General features: G+C 32.3%; 1 protein-coding gene across 4 annotated transcripts; it reads right to left on the reverse strand.

Annotated features, from left to right (window-relative positions):
* Positions 1-1,482: 1,482 nt before the first annotated feature.
* Positions 1,483-16,842, reverse strand: LOC124368641 (netrin receptor DCC-like). Of its 4 annotated transcripts, none has more exons than XM_046825875.1 (4): positions 16,685-16,842; positions 14,159-14,371; positions 2,439-2,567; positions 1,483-1,576 (listed from the first exon to the last, which is right to left on the reverse strand). In XM_046825875.1, the coding sequence occupies exons 1-2, from the start codon at positions 16,825-16,827 to the stop codon at positions 14,218-14,220; spliced, it is 297 nt and encodes a 98-aa protein (XP_046681831.1). In that variant the 5' UTR covers positions 16,828-16,842; the 3' UTR covers positions 1,483-1,576; positions 2,439-2,567; positions 14,159-14,217. The 4 variants fall into 4 exon arrangements, with proteins under 4 accessions (XP_046681831.1, XP_046681830.1, XP_046681834.1 ...); XM_046825874.1 differs by having other exon boundaries at positions 1,483-1,579; XM_046825878.1 differs by lacking the exon at positions 16,685-16,842 and adding an exon at positions 8,606-8,718 and having other exon boundaries at positions 14,159-14,269.
* Between the last annotated feature and the right edge of the window lie 708 nt (positions 16,843-17,550).

The raw sequence follows: 17,550 nt of genomic DNA on the forward strand, positions 1-17,550 counted from the left end.
CAATCACGCGAGGAGTGCCTCAAGGATCAGTGCTGGGACCTGTTCTTTTTATATTATTTACAAATGACTTCCCCGAGTTCATGCAAGGTTACAGTAAAACTCTTATGTATGCCGACGACACTGTCCTTCTTTTGGGTGGTCAAAAACCAGAACAACTAGAAGTGGATAGTTTTGTAGCACTAAATATGGCAATAACAATACTGCCACAAACATGAACTTGTTGTTAATGAAAATAAAACAAAACATCTGATATTGGGAAGACATGGCAAAAGCATTGAAACACTTCCGGGCCTAGACGAAACCTCATCCGCAAAGTATCTTGGAATTACTTTTGACAACAAACTCTCTTGGACATCACACATCGACCACTTATGCAGTAAACTTAGCACCGGACTGTTCGTGATACGACGGATGAAAAGTATAAGTGACTTGACAACCTCAAAAACAGTATATTACGCCATTTTCGAGTCTCACTTAAAATATGGGATTGCAGTTTGGGGCGGCACAGCTGCAGGCAACTTGCAGCGTGTTCTTGTATTACAAAAAAGAGCCATTAGACTCCTAAAAAACCTACAGCCCAGAGAATCTTGCAGGCAAGCCTTTAAAGACCTCCGGATCCTGACAGTGATAGATTTATATGTTCTGGAAGTAGTACTCTACACTCATATCAGGGCAATAGAAACAGTAAAGACCGGAGCACAAACTCACTACTACAATACCAGATTTTCACACGACTACCATCTTCCTGCTCACAGACTTTCCTCCACTGAAAAGAAACCAAGCTATATCGGTGCCAAGATATGGAATATACTCCCGGACGAACTCAAGAGAACTGAACATTCACAATTTGGACGACAACTCAAGAACTGGCTGCAGGACCGACCATTCTACTCCTTGACTGAATTTTTTAATTGGAAAAATGATAACTAACACTATTCTAATGTTAATGACTCTGTTACTAATCTTGAAGATTATGTTAATAAAGATATTTTTGACTTTGACTTTGACTTTGACTTTGCTGTCAGAATATACCGCCACATTATACTAGGCATTCCTTGTATACTGCATACTGTGGCCATATTTATCTTGTGAGAGTGACATATTTGTTGAGCAACCATCTAGTTTGTTACTGTTGTCCAAATGGCATCAATATTGAACGAGTCTGTCGTAGTGAGGAAATAAGACATTTGATTTTGAAAAGTACTGAAATATTGACTTGTAGAACACGTAGTCCTTTTGTATTAAGCTTTAAAATGCAAATAAACATTTTTTAAGAGATTTTAAAGATTTGAATTTTTTACTCCTTTTGGTATTTTTTGGATTTCATCCATTACTCATTGTAGCCTATCAAAAGGAGACGTCATATGACGTCCATACTCCTTAAAGGGTTATGAACGGGAGAGAAAAATAAATATCACATAGCAGATAACTCGTGAAATTACCTTCTACATATAAGGAATAAATAAGTGTAATACTGACCCATAGGTGGAAGTCTGAGTGGGGGCAGGAACAGGGGCACCCGAACCTGCCACACTTTCATAGCCACCGCCACCACTCTGTATAATAGGACTCTCTGCTGCTGCAAAAGTCACATATCACTGTAAGTATACTTCAAAGGATCTATAACTTAAGAGTACAATCTTAAATTTTTGTCCTTGCATTTTATACGTGGTTTGTGTAATAAATTGGGAACTTCGAATGATATTACAATCACAAATAACTGAAATAACTTGCTCCCATTTATAGCTATGCAATGCTACAAACAAATTATTTCTAGACAGTTTTGGAGTATTCCGATACATCGAAAAATAGTCCCTTTTCTCTTGCCCGTCTTGACACATTGTCAGGGGTGGTACACATTTGTATACTCTCCACCACATCATCAGTCCACCACCATAAAGTAGCGTTCCGAATCCAAGTATTTTTAAATATCCAAATGCCAGTATACTGCACTAATTTTCTAGTTTTACTTATCCCAACCTACCAGTGAATAAATTTAACGTAAAGAGGTTTTGGGATTGGGACTGATTTCTCTATATGAGTTCTATTCTTAACAATTATCTATTATCTCACTAAGATCCTTTTTTAAGAGAAATTATAAGAAAGAACTTAAGAAATGTAAGACTTCTTAAGTCATTAATGAAGGATACTTGAGCCTAAAAACCATTCACGATCTCAATCTCTTTAAACATTTAACTGTCCATTTAAAAACAAGCAATACCACTGACACACTCATTAAATTTAATTTAAAATTTCCAATGAATATTGGCCCTTTACTGGTATTTTATGCCAGTAAAAGTCCTTCCAATCTCAGCACGAATTGTGTCTGCTATTGAGATTTTAAGTGTTCAACCAGTGGTGGTTATCCATCAAACAGTTGCTCTCAACTCATGCAATGATTATGAGATTAGTGTTGAAGGATGTGTGAGCATATTAACCGGCAAGTGCAGGATCCAGGGTGACATGGGCTCGTGAGATGGAGTACTGAGTGCGAGGGTACAGAGGTCTGGCATCTGTCACGGTCAAGAGGCCGGCGGCAGGACCAATCGGAGTAGCAGTTGCAGTGGCTGCAACAGTTGTCTTAAGTTACAATTCGATATCAGAGTAATGTTTCATCGTGAAGCCTAACTCGGTGGAAAACAATTTATGAAACAAAAAACGCTATGATTAGAGGATGTTTTCATCTCATTTAGCCTCAAAGCTTTATATCAGGTACTTCAGACTGGTACCAATTAAGAGTACAACATAGTTTGTTAACATTCAATGCTCAACTTGAATTTCTCATAACTGCAAGATGCAAAAAAATGTTAAGTATGATCTAACATTTGCGCAATTTTTCCTTTTTCCTTTTAAATTCATTTTGTAACATTTCATCAAGAACTAGTGGAAATCTAACATTAACTACAAAACCCCACCATTACAAAGACTGGTACCAGGTTTCTATATAATATCTTATTATTTTCACTACTTTATTTTTTATGTACTTTCAATTCAATGTTATCAATTTTTATATTATAAAATTCAACTGAATACTATCCCAAATTATTTAAACTCATCATTTAGTATTGAATCGATTAGTATGTCCTTGAAATTGAATAGTTTTATTTACTATTTAAATTCTATTTTTACTAAAAACTATTCAATTTCAAGACATACTAATCGATTCAATACTTAATTTCACTATTCACAAACCCGTAATTAAAATGTGCTTTATATATTTTACGATTTTGTGTTCCAGATTGTACAATATTTAAGCATTATGTGAGTATAAATTTCTGAAGAATCAAATCATAATTGATAAATAATCTTTTCATAGTAGGACATATTATAATTTAATATAACTAATATAATGTACATTAGCATGCGGCTTAATTGTTAGATATTTACTGGACTTAATGATTTTTTCCCCATGATACTAGTCCGGTGGTAATCACATATTACTAGGGGCAGTTGACTCTGGTAATATACACTTCGATACCTTGATAGTTAGCGGTTACTGATTTATCAACCTATTCTTAATACCAATATTGTCAGAGTATTTTATTACAAAATAAAGAATAAAATTAAGAGAAGTGCTAAAAATACACTTGGAGTGTCATTATTTCACAATAGCATGACTAGTGGTGTATTGAAGTTGAATCTTAAATCCACCGAATATATAATTAAGTTTATATGTTGACAACAGCTAATTACGCAAATTACTGACGGTTAAAATAAGTAACTGTAGCACTTTCTGTATGATGAAACACATTTAGATAACCAATTTACCATAGTGTTAAAAATAACGTTTTGATTACAGTTTGTATTTTCTATCCCTAACACATTCAAACATACATAATTGTACCATTCACTCACACACTCATTATTACTGGATCCAGATGTTATGCGGATTTCCAATGTGGAACACACCTGATGACACAAGGCGTTTTAGACAAGTTGTAGTTAACTGAAATTTTGAGTGTTTTAAGCACCCCAGGAAGGCTTCTGATTAGTCTGACACAGACTTGTTGTGGGAGCTTAACAGAAGCTGTTGTTTCTGTCATAGTCAATAGTTGCTACTACCCTTCTCCCTTACTTGTGAACCCCTCACCAAAATACGATTTGAGAAGCAGTACAGAATTACCTCGAGAATATAAGGGCTGAGTAAAGTCAGCAGCCTGAGCTCCTGAAACCATTTCTATGCAGCTCTTTACAATTTAGACTTGCAATTATTCTAATGTCTTTATTTGAAGTTTAAACACTCTTAACAATTGTTGTTGGAGACAACTTCCCCAGAGGTGAGTTCCGTATGACAAGTGAGGATAATATAATACTTATGACGCCAGTTCTGGTATTTAAAAAATCATTAACAAAGATACAAAATTAAAATATTTTATATACGTACTTCACTTTTGATTAATGAATTTTGTATGCAAAATTTCGCTTACCCAATTGTTGTAAAGAAGACAAATTATTTGTCTCTCACCAAATTTGCTCTGAAGTACAAGCATGTTTTTTGTTTAATTTAAATTTGTTTTTGTCATTACTGTGGTAATTAGTACAGTATGAGGTGCGAGTGGGGTGGAGACACTTGGCCAGTGGCAGTGGGTAGGACAAAGAGAGGAGTGGTGGAACATAGGCGATAGCAAAATACCATCAACTTGATTCCCAGTTGTTTCTATAAAGTGTCTGAATTTAATGTATGATGGGATTATAAACAACACATATTCAGTGGGTATCAGAAAAACTCATTTCAAATCTAAATTCTAACTCAGTGCTCGTGGTTTATAACGCGAAATACCACAATGTTGAAGTTGCCAAAGCACCAACATCAACTCCAGAAAACAGGACACCATTAGTTGACTTAAGGAGAAAAACATTCCCTTTGACCATTCTGTTAAAACTGTAGCTTTACAAAATCATCTGCTCAGAGTTTCAGGAGCCAGCGATTGATGAAACTTCGTAAGTGCTGAAGATAAACCAGAATGACAGCACAGATGATTCCTCAGAAAACGTCTTTGATGACAACGGAAAAAATGTCAGGGACCACAGAACTAGGCTGAAAGTGAAGGGATCATACTCGTAATTAGTGATGGGTCAAAAACTGAATCCCGATTATCGAATCCACTGAATCTTGAACAAAGATTCGGATTTGACATTCGAATCTGCAGAAATCCGCGGTGTAATTAATTATCGGCTCATGGACAGTACACAAATTACCGATTGCTAGAAGATGTTTTTGCTATATTGTGAATGTTAAAAACCATAATTATATTGTATAATTAAAAACTTACCTTACTTTTGAGAATAATATTTTGCTTGTAGTTAGTATTTTCTATATTTATGATCATGCAGCACCATGAGTCTGCTGCGTTTTATTTCATGAACAACAGCTGGACAGTGTTACGCATATCAACGATCGCTAAAATGTGTTTTTTTGCCGTAATTTTTATTTTAAACTGTAAATAAATTGTCTAATTAAAAAATTATCTTTCTTTTGGAAATAATATTTTTATGTATTTAGTATTTTCTATATTTGTGTCCGCTTAGCATCGCCGTGAGTCTGCGTTTGTTCTTGGGCGATAGCTGATCAGCATTACACAAATTACCAATTGCAAAATGAGTTTTTTATCTTACTTTGAGTTTGAATCGTAAATAGAAAACATAATTTAACAAATTGTTGTGCTTTTGTAAATAATATTTCATTTGCATTAATATATATTTTTGTGCATCGACACGAGTCTGCTGCATGCATGCATGGATGTCAGCAGCTACACTTTACATTTGTAGTTGTATAAATATTCCCTTTATAAAATGTAGTCCTGTATGTTTATATTTTAATATTATCACGACTAGGGTTGATTTGAAGTTTTTCAAACATGTTAATTTTAAAATCATTTAATAAGTGATACAAATTTATCCCCATATACTAAAATCTATCAAAATAAAGTAGAAGGTAGGGAATATGACTAAGATATACCTTAAGATATTCTTAATAAGATATACCCGTTTATCTTTTCAAGAATGACAGAAATGAGATTAGTGGTGATTTTGTTTAAATCATACTTAGGTTAACCCTCCATCGGGCGCTTAAAATTAGAAACACCATCAGGCGCTCACGGAGGTTTCCTCCAGGTTGGCGAATAATGGATATCATAATCGTTTTAAACTGTTTTTATTTGTTTAAATATTCATACTGATTTAATTACAATGTAATATATTCATTTTTAGAAATTTAATAAAAATTACACTCTTATGTAATGAATTTTCCAAATAAGAAATTCAAAATCTTAAAAAATGTTATTGTATAATAACAACATGATTAATTTTAAGGAATAATGCAATTAATTGTAAAAATGTTTAACCTTCTGTAAATATGTATGGAAATTAACTTAGGTTTTAACTTCTTACAAAAACAACTTACTTTCAATTCTTGAGATATTATACAATTGTAATGTCAATTATTGCTCTGAAATAAAAATTTATTCTTTACTAAAAATTTTTTTACACACTGCACAAAATTTCAAAACATTTTCCTTCTGGTTGTTATAGCGACAATGTTCACTCCATAATCATTACTGAAATGTTCCCTAGCACACTGGTACTGTACTAACAAGTCTCTCGTCTTCATTCTCCATTTCACAAAATTCAAATAAAATATATAGTAAAATTTAAAAAGAAACCATCACAGGTCACACATTTAGGCGCACACACGGATTATTACAACATAAAAACTAAACACAATAAGGCGCTCACGGTGATTTCGTCCAAGCACTACAAACACAACATCGGGCGCTCACGGAGGAATCGTCCAGTCACGCACGGAAGTAGACCTCATACTGACACATTTTGATAAATAAAAGCGGGAGGCTATTGTTTCGTTTCCCCGAAAGATGCTCGTGAAGTACACTGCGGGAAACGACTGCCGACATCAGAAAAGTAGTACTATTTTTAATAATAAAACATACACGGAGGAAAACTCCGTTTAGCGCGCCCGATGGAGGGTTAATAAAATAGTCTATTAGGATTCAGAAATCGGGAATCGATTTTTAAGATTCTGAATCAGATTTAAGATTTGAAACATTCAAGATTTGCCCATCATTACTGGTAATACTTTCTAAATTGGTTTATTAGTAATTTGAAATTAACAAATATAATTTTTAGAGGAATTTAATTATACACATCACAAGCATGAGGCACATAAAACCAATATGTTGATTTTTATGATAAGTTATGGGAATTGCGAAAGAAAAATAAATATCTGAACTTAAAATCGTTTTAAAAGTTTTAATCTATAATTTTAAATATTTTAACTATCAAATACTTCATAAAAAATAAATAAAAAGATAAGAAAATTATACATTCACTACAAGTAACATGTCTGTTACTCCAGTGTGAGTACTTCAGTAAAGTGTCTCCACTTGTGCTCCAACTAGAGCACCATATATTTATTACAATTTTATATTCTGCTATTTTTTAATTTGGTATTTTGCGACATTGTTTTATGTGTTAGTAAATAAAGTATTATTTTGGTGAGGTGTATATTGATTTAATAATTTATAACTAATTACTAATAATTAGTACACTGTGTACAATGTGCAAAGTGCCGGATTGTGGCTTTGGCTTGTAAAAATTGGTTAAATTGTTTACCATATACCTTGTTTGAAAATTATTAATGAAAACAAAAATTACTATGGAATATTGTTACTTTTGGTTGCTGTAAAAGTGTTTTTTGTTAATCTGTAAAAACACTACTTGGTGAAAGTGTTTGGTGATACAAAATTTATTTAGAAAATAATTTTCTACCACCTTAAAAATAAAAAGGAGTTGTAAATATTGGCCATCATGACAAACAAGAAAAATATAAATTTAAATTTTTAGCTATAACTTTCATTATTTTCAGAAATAACACATAAAAACAAATAAAGTAAAATGTTTTTTTGCTTACTTTTGGTTGGTTATTAGATAATTTTACAATAATACATTCTCACGTATTATTTTGACTATCATACTTTTATTAGGTAAACAAACACTATACAAAATAATGATATTAATACAAAAAATACACATGTTTTGGGTAATTTGTACTAGTTTGGTAAGCTTGTTTAAAAAATCTATTCATATTTGAATTTGACAAAGCTAACTTGTATGAATTTACAATAAAGTAAGTAACTATGTAATTGATTACAATTTATACAAAAAATTGGTTTAATTGGCTGTAAGCAGATTTGTTTATATATCTTCGAGGGCTTTGCTGGTATGGGGTTTTGTACTAAACAGTCTGTAAAAGTAGTAGTACACTATTATAATAAATTTCGACATCAAAATAATAATTTCTAATAAATTTATTATTGCACAGTATTATAAATACCTTGAAAACATAGCTATTATGACATTACTTGTAAAAAAAGCAGATTTATGACAGTTATTGACTAGATTTCAAAAGCACTAAAAATGGTGTGGCATGTTGTAGTGGCCTATAGAGGGGTTAAATCACCTGTTATAACTACTAGTCGACTAACTAAAAGAAAACAACTGTAAACAATAATAGAATATGCTTCATTCAAAAACTAAATGATTGTGTAAAAGCGGAAGACAATAATAACGACATGCATTTAGCACTTACGCTCTCGTAGAGGTTGATTTTTCTACAGGTAATGCTATTGGTTTGGGTTTAACAGCACGGCGAGCAGATGAGCACTTTTCTTCTGGCAGAAGAAGTGGTTTGTGATGCATTCCCTGAAGAAATCATAGATTCAAGCAACAAAATAAGCATGCCATAAAAACATGATAAAGTTCGATGACAATAACGTAACACAATGAACATAATTCAACAGAAAACTGTTACAGTAAAAATATGTATACAAAAAGAATTAAAAAGCAAAAACATACAATTTTAATGTCATACATGTGCAAATCAATATTAAAACGTGTTATAGCAAACAATTTATCCCTGTAAGTGTGAACAACTGCATAAAATAATAACACACTATCCTTATCACAGTTTAAAAAAATGCATGCTTTAATTGAGCCCATTGCAAACAATATTCATGATTAAATCGTGTATGGCCTTAAACTTTTTTACTTTTATATTTGTATGATCACAATACACAGAAGATTTAACACCTTGAGTTCCATGTTTTTAATCGTGCTGTAACAACTCGCTGCTGGTTTTTATTTTCCACAAACATACAGAATTATTACTAATACTTTGAACTACAGAAGTGCACAATGTGTCTTCGAAACTTTTAAAAAGAGCGATAAATTGGTTCCCCCATAATAGTGTGATCATTCAAAACACATTTCATTCATAAATTTTATTCAGACCTGTCATGCTGTGCAAAGCCTAATTTGAAACTGAGTAGATCTAAAAAACATAACGTTTCTTCATTATTATTTTTGCTAGTTTTGTCCATACCAATTGAAACTGTAAACAAAAACAGGCACACAAAACACCAACATGGAAACTAACTAAACACATTGCACAACATGGTGCATTGATTGTACAATATGAACACTTATATGCTTTGTTAATATTTTCATAGTCAGCCATTTGAGTGCAGTTGTAATCAAGCAGCTATCGGAAACAAGGTCATGGCCATTAAGCGAATAAGCAGGTTCATCTATATTAACACGACTGTGACAGTCGAAGAGTTGAATTTCAATGTTTCATAACCATTGAGCAAGGTGACTGCCAAGCGAGGCCGGCATGTTGGCGTTCCTACACCCTAATGGCAGACACTGAGCCTAGTGGCTTGCGTCGAGATTGTTTCATGCAGTATTGTCAGATCAAAAGAAGTACTAGTGGAAAATCTGAGAAGAAAGCCTTATGCTTTTATAACATTGTGATGATATCATAACTTTTATTGAGGAAGTAGAAACAAACATATATAATCTCAGAGATAAATTGGAACTTAGAAGTTTTCCTTGGATATATGTGTGCATAAGAGTGTACTGGCAATGTACAAGCAGTTTGTCTTGTAAAATTTGAGTCCGTAACATTTTCCACTATACAGAGTTAGGCAAGACCAGATTGAGTTGGTTAAATCAGATTTCAAGGTGACCAAAATAATAACCCCTCACGTAAAAAGTTAATGGGAAATTTTAAGAAAATATTATTCCACAACATTTACTTTCATTACACACAATTTTTTGTTTGAAGTTTGCTATTGATGATGGAAGGATTGTGAAGGAAACAGGATTTTCCAGGCATTTGCCGTTGTTCAGTGATACAGTGTTACTGATTGTATTGTATCACTGAACAATGGCAAATTTCCAGAAAAATCCTGTTTCCATTACAAACAATTTTTTACTTCTGCCCATCTTGTCAAAAAGAATTGCAGACAAAAAAGAACCAAAGCAGAAGGGTATCTTTTTCTGGTACCTTGTAAAAAAGGATTATTTAGCAGGAACTTCATTATACCAAGTTTTAACATGTTTATCATCTAATTTCTTAGGAAAATTATTCATTAACTTTCTTTAAATAATGATATGTCCTAATTGAGAGCTGAATATAAGATTATTTATTCCTAAAGAGCTTAGGAAACTATCCTAGGTATATTTTAAACTTGAAATGTGAAAACACCAGTTTTAGTTTTTTCCATATCTAAGACCAGTTTATTAAAAGTCAACTAATTTTCAAAACGGTTTTGATTTTGTTTGCATCTGTAAATACATGGATGCTGTCAACTTGGCTATTTACACTGGTACTTTTTGCTACCATCCGTTATATTAATACCATACATCATTAAAGAACATTAACCATTGTTACAAACTGCAAGGGACCTAAAATAGACCCCTGTGGAACACCATAAGTGAGAGGCATGAGATAAGAAAAATTCGTTATAACTTTGTAAATATTGGAGCCTGCTTTCTAAACATTACTGAAAAAAATATTTAAAGCCAGACTCTCAGGCCTATAACATTCCAGTTTTGAAAATATAAGTTCATGACACACGCACAATCAAAAGTTTTACTGATATCACACAGACAGTGAGTGCAACAAATTCCTTTTTTTGTTTTAGACCTTCAAGATCTTTTAGACTAAATTTTAAAATACATGAGTAGCTGATAAACCATGTCTTAGCCAAATTGATTACCACAAATAAAATTATATACTTTCAAAAATGGAGCATTAATTGTTTACTTATAACTATATCTATGATCTTGGACAACACTGGAACTAAAGTGATTAATCTATCTTTTTCCCTTTCCTAACCCTTCCCATGCCATAGACGTATTTATTAGAATGGTAGACTATAATCAAAACGCCAAATACAGTTATATCTGATATTATAGATCATGTCTCTTAGTTCACAAAAGACCTAAGAAATGCCCGGTACACACTCTGTGTTTATCACTGTTGCCAAGGAAGTATTTACAAACTACCTTCACTCAGTGGCAGGGGGAGGTGAGCGCCCTTTGTCTAACTCCGACCACCTGCTCGTCAGTTCTGCGGCTCCTACAGAGTAATGACCAAATATATCTGTGGCATGTATTACTGCTTTCTCGGTTGTCACGAGCGTGCATGTCTATTACGTATCTCGTTATTATTCTTCAACGGGCTGTAGTGTTGTCATTAGTTTGAAATATTTTTGTTTTATAGTAAAATGTAATTAAACCTTTCAGTTTAGTTATATTTTAAAATGAAATTAAAATTTATTTAAAATAAACTTCTTTTTTTTAAAGTTTTGTATCAATAAATATGCTAATTTTAAGTAAAATGCCCTGTTTTATACTTGTTTTGCTTTTATCTTTTATAATTTAGTTATAATAAAGACTAGCTTGAACTTAAAGAAACATTATTTATTGGTCTTGGCGTTATAGGAAAGTTAATGGATTTATTAGTGGTGTGCGAAGGGTTAAATATAGGTTCAGCTTTACAAATGTTTAAACAATCAGGGAAAATTCTTTATTATAAACAAATATTCATCAATAAGATCAGAGGAGTCAAGATAAAATAATTTAATTTTTTAAATACAACATTGGGTAAAATCATAATCATTAATATTTTTTTTATTTGAAAAATGCTTATCTTCTTTAATTACATCCTTTTTAATGATAGCAACATAAACAATAAATATCTCTACCTCTATCTTTTTTGTTTTCCTAATTCAACAAACACAATTTTTAAATTTAAATCATGGATCAACATTATGTCTATTTGGGCTGACACAAACATCACGGAATGTTGGCTTTAGATTACAACTAACATTAATAACAAATCTGTTACATTCATCAGATAAAATACTTTAAAGCTTTAAATTTCAGCTAAACTTTTTGTTTTTTATTACTCTTATTCAACAATTTTCAAAGAATTTTTTATTTCTTTCTCAACATTTTTTATCATTGCAGTAATAAAGTGCTTTTAGCCAGCTCAATCTCCTGAAGTTGCAATTTTGTCTGCTTTAACACATTTCATTGTATATTTCAAACTCTGTACCTATTGTACATTTTGACAACTCATAAAACAGGCTAAGCCTGTCTTTATTTACCATAAATTCATTAGTGTACTAATCAAAGTTGGTAAGCACTGTAAGAAATGTATTGATGACGTGTTTACGAACATTCACTGCAGTGCAGAAGCAATATCCACATGTATGTCAGACCATGTAGGAATTTCAATTAAAATATCCTTAAAAATTAATTAAAATTGGACCAAAAACAACTGAAGTGAGGTCTTAGCAATAAATCTATTTCTCAATTTAATAACAACCTCTCTCAAGTAAACAGAAAACAAGTGCATAATTGTACCAACATCAGAGAAAAATAAATAATATTTAGCAACTTTTGGATGTTTTTAAACTTTTCTTGCCCAATGAAACATTTTAAAGCTAGAAATTTAAAATCCAATCAGTGGTTCACTTTTACACTTCAGATACAAAAAGGTCAATTAAAACTGGTGTGATCAGTGTTTTAAAATTAGTAATGGAAAGAAGAGCTTACGGAAAAAATATAAGATACTTAAGAAGAAGTGTGACAAAACATTATGCTTGCAAAATCAGACATAACAATTACAAAAAATAGGATTTGGTCCAAATTTAAAAACAATATTTGGAATACCTTCAACAGCCAAATTAAACATTCCAAACCACATCAGAACATAATGCTTAAAAAACCCTGTCAAAGAAACAAAGTACGCTGTCCAGGAAACCAAACAGTGTTTGAAAAACTACTTAGTCAATGTTGCAGTTTCAATAGTGATAATGACGTTCAAGATTATATGCAACAAACATAACTGGGATTATATGCATTCTTGACTGGGTGATACACCCAGGTCTCACCGAAAATAACTAGACATATATGTACTAAAATATGCCTTTCTCTCAATAGGTGTATTTCTGGTCAATGCAACTGGTCGTGAAGGTAGTGAGAAGGAACATTTTCAATAAGCAGAAAAATGTTATTAAGACAATCATGCTAACTCATTCATTAGCTTTTAAAAAAACTCTAACTACAAGGGTTGTCCAGAGAGTAATCACAAATAAAAACTGCTGATTGTTGATTTATCGTTGATTGTAGCAATTCTGGTATTATTGGGTTTACAATGTATGTGTTTAGTATAAAATGCTGCTGAAATTTATCATGATCTAAATGATGATGAAAATCTGGTTAGTATAGTATACTGATGACAAAACTTTACAACTGAAATTAAACCAAACCATGGCTGAAAACATGCAGACATGTTAAAGAATCAAACTGATGTCTACCATTTTCTGGGACCACCTGCCAGAATTGATATTTGATCTGTTTTACTGTGTGAATTTGTACACTGAGGTGAAACCATGTGGACGGGGATTCTCTCTGTCTGATCTTGACAAGAGTTTGATGTGCCATCCAGAACTACCGGATTGTGATCTACGACAATGCAGGGTTGTACACTGAGGAAACAATGCAGGAGTTTATTTGCAGTTTTGGGTGGGGTTTTCCAACACCGTCCATACAATCATAATCTTGGACCCATTGATAATAATTCGACACAACAGTCAACATACGGTTGAAAGGCATGGTGGCAAACTTCTATGATAAGGGAATTAAAAATTTGTTAGCCACTGCAATTGGTGCCTCAATATGTATGGAAATGATCTACAAAAGTACTATTGTGTAAAATGAAATAGCTCTTACTTTCTGGACATTTTATGTGGAGTAGTCAACACAGACATACGAAATCTATAAATACCTATATAAGAAGTTCCATATGTGCGTTTGTCCAGAGAGTTCGTGGGCTGACGGGGTTGATCAATGTCCAGATCTCTTGCAGAAGAAGGTACGTCCAGAGACCCTTGTGAGGACTTTTTCCATGTTCTTCAAATCCATCTGGTCATGATGAATCCAGAGGTCTGGAGGTTTTATATTGCTGGCACCCGGTTTGCCTGTGTTCCCTTTGGTGTATCTGTAACAAATACAAAGATCTCTTTGTTTATACATAAGAATTAAAATGTTAACATGGACAGTTATCGATAAATAATAAAAAATCAGACAAATTATCAGAGAAATTCCTGGTCTGATTAAAAAATTAATAGAAATAATTTTATATAGGAAAAGAAATTTGGTTTGAACATTAATTTATGATATTACAATTGATTTGATATGTTTCAGTTTTTAACACTTAGAGTGCTAATCCCGTAATTTTTATGGAACAGCGTAATTTCCGAAGAATGCTAATCCCGTAGTTTTACGTAGTTGTCATTTCAATTGGTATTATATTACATTGTCCGTATTTAAACGGGTTTTGCCTACTCTACAATGTTATTTGGGTTTTTAGTAACACAATTCACCGCTAGAAAGCGTCAGATGTATTGCATGAGCTTGATGGACAAAGCAACTTCGGTCGCTTTGTTTACGTGCCGCTGACGTGACGTTCGTTGCAGCCGGCAGTCGATGTCGCAATCATGGCTTCTCGCAGCTTAAACAACGTTGCGATCAGTGATGTATTAGATGAAGATAGTTTATTTGGTGTTGATAGTATTTTTGACGATTCTGACATCGATCCTGATTTCATGGAAGAAGATGAGACATATGTTTCAGGTAAGAATAAGTCTATTTATCACATAAACATCAGTCTAAAAGTTTGGTTACGTTATTGTTTTTCGTGAATCAAACTATAATTTGTATTATAATAAAATTAACTTTATTCAACCAATATTCTATTCATATGAATGAAATGAAAATATATTCATATTTTACATAGTTTATTATTATGTTACAGATGCTGAAAACAGTACTGACGGTGAAAGTGATGCCGACGCATCAATATGTTTGGCATAGTTTTTTTGTCAAAACACTAAAAAAACATAAAAACATGATTTGTATTATTCAAAGGACAGTTTATATTTGTAAATAACCCATTGTAAATAATTGTATATATGCTTAGTTTAGTCTGTTAGATAAAAGAACTATCTCAAAAAATATGTTTTTCAAAAACATTTTTTATGTGTAGTTTTTTGAAAAAAAAAAAAAAAAAAAACACTAACAATCTCACGTTACAAGAAATACAAAAGTAAGCTGAATTAAGGCATGTAAGTATTTTTCTTATACCTTAAATACTTTTTTTTTAAATAAATTTTTGAAAACCACCAAAAACGCCCAGCATTCTACAGAGTTACATGTTATTTAGGGCCAACACTCAAAGTGTTAAATACATTTTTAATCATTTTCAATCTTGCCTAACAGTTTTAACAATTAAAAAGTGTACAACAAAAATCAATTATTACTGACAGAATACAAATTTAAATATGAATTTATTAGGTTAAATAAGACTGCTTGGGTTCATAACCTGCCCTACACCACACTAAACAGTAATGTACATATAAATAACACAAGAAACAGTAGCAAAATTGCTAGACATTTCACCAGGCTCTCTAAAGTACTAAATTGCTCATGAGGTTGTAAGTATAAAGCTTTTTAACTGTTTGTCTCAGAGTGCTCAGCATGTTAGTTCTAAAAGATTTAAGAAAATAATGCATGCCTGGTTGAATTGCAAATCCATTCTATAGGCTGTGTGAGTTTTTATGAATGAAATGTTGCTGATGCAGACTTTGTGGAAATATCCTCTTTTTAGATATATTTGAATGCTTGTACAGTTTGACTTGTTTTTGCACGCTATGAAATGCAATATTGTTTTTATGTTGTTTATCTTTAGTATAGTTGTTTCATCTGTAGTAATGACTGACAAGAATCTGATGCATGTTTATGCCCTTGAAATCAATAAAGTTATTCTATTCTATTCATAAAAATAAAGATGAAATTCACAACATTTATGCCTCAAATCAAATGTCATTCTCTGATTGGGAAATTACATAGTGTGATTCTTGTGAATGCCAGTAGCTTCCTCCCAGCATTTTTTTAATACTCCCATGACAACTGGGCATGAATCCTTCCCCTTACACACAGAGTGATCTCAAGAAATATGGTCCTCTCCTTCATTGATGCTTTTAAAGTGTGCTAAGAGCAGATTACAATGAAGGATTAAAACAATTCTCTGACAGTCCATGATAGCCTTCTTTCATCTTTGAGTCCAGCAGACCCAATCTCAAACCAGGATGAGTGAACATTTGTGTGAGTAAAAACCCTAATAGCTGCCATAGTTCATTATAAATAGGTTGAAAAAGCAATAGCTTAACATAAACCCATAGCTCATATATAAATATATATGGTGATAATTTAATCACATTCTTTGGTTATTGAAATATTTTTGGAATCTTACCCTTTCTTGCTGCGATCTTGTGAGACTGAAGCCTTCCGGCAGCACACAATAGCAATACCAATAGCCACACCTGCTATTAGCAGCACGCAGCAAGCCAGCAGTATCAGCAGGAGAGTCATGTTACTGAGACCTCCCCCGTCCATCTGTAACCGTCCCAAATTACAACACATTTTTGGGTTGTGCATAAAAATACTTTATTTTAAAGAGTAAACACAATAAAAAAAATATTAACTATAAAATAATTTAAAAATAGATGTTTTCTAGGAAAATATACCTAAATAGAATGTTCAAATTTTATCAAAGTCAGACAATTCAAATGGTCTCTTATCACGGTTTGACCAGCATTAAAAAAAATAGCAAAAATCAAAATTTAATATTATAACTAATAAAAAGTTTTTTGAGGGATGAAAACTGTGCCTTCTTGTTAAGCAACCTAAACAACTATAAATAAAGATAAATGTATATTTTAAAAGATTTTTAAAAATAAGTTATTAGTTTCTTCTTAAGCAAACACTCTAAAACATAAAAACTTAAAGAAATTACCAGCTACATACAGTTTAAATTGTAATACTCAAGCAAATACATTACATAATGAAGATAAAAAGATACATTATAATTGAAATATGAAGATGCGATTTAACAAAGCATTTAAGATCACAGTACAAACATGTAACGATGTGTAACAAATGATTGTGATAAATATAATCTAACGTTATAGCCATTAAACATTAAAGAAAACTGTTAATTATTATCTCCAGTTAACCGAGCCTCAGGTACTGGACGGGTCACAGGTGGCGGATGGTGGACGTCCCATCAGATATGGTGGGCAGCTGCGAATAAGGGGCAACCCAAATAAGCAGTCCCCG

This window comes from Homalodisca vitripennis, chromosome X (assembly GCF_021130785.1).
Source record: "Homalodisca vitripennis isolate AUS2020 chromosome X, UT_GWSS_2.1, whole genome shotgun sequence".
Classification (NCBI taxonomy): Eukaryota; Metazoa; Arthropoda; class Insecta; order Hemiptera; family Cicadellidae; genus Homalodisca; species Homalodisca vitripennis.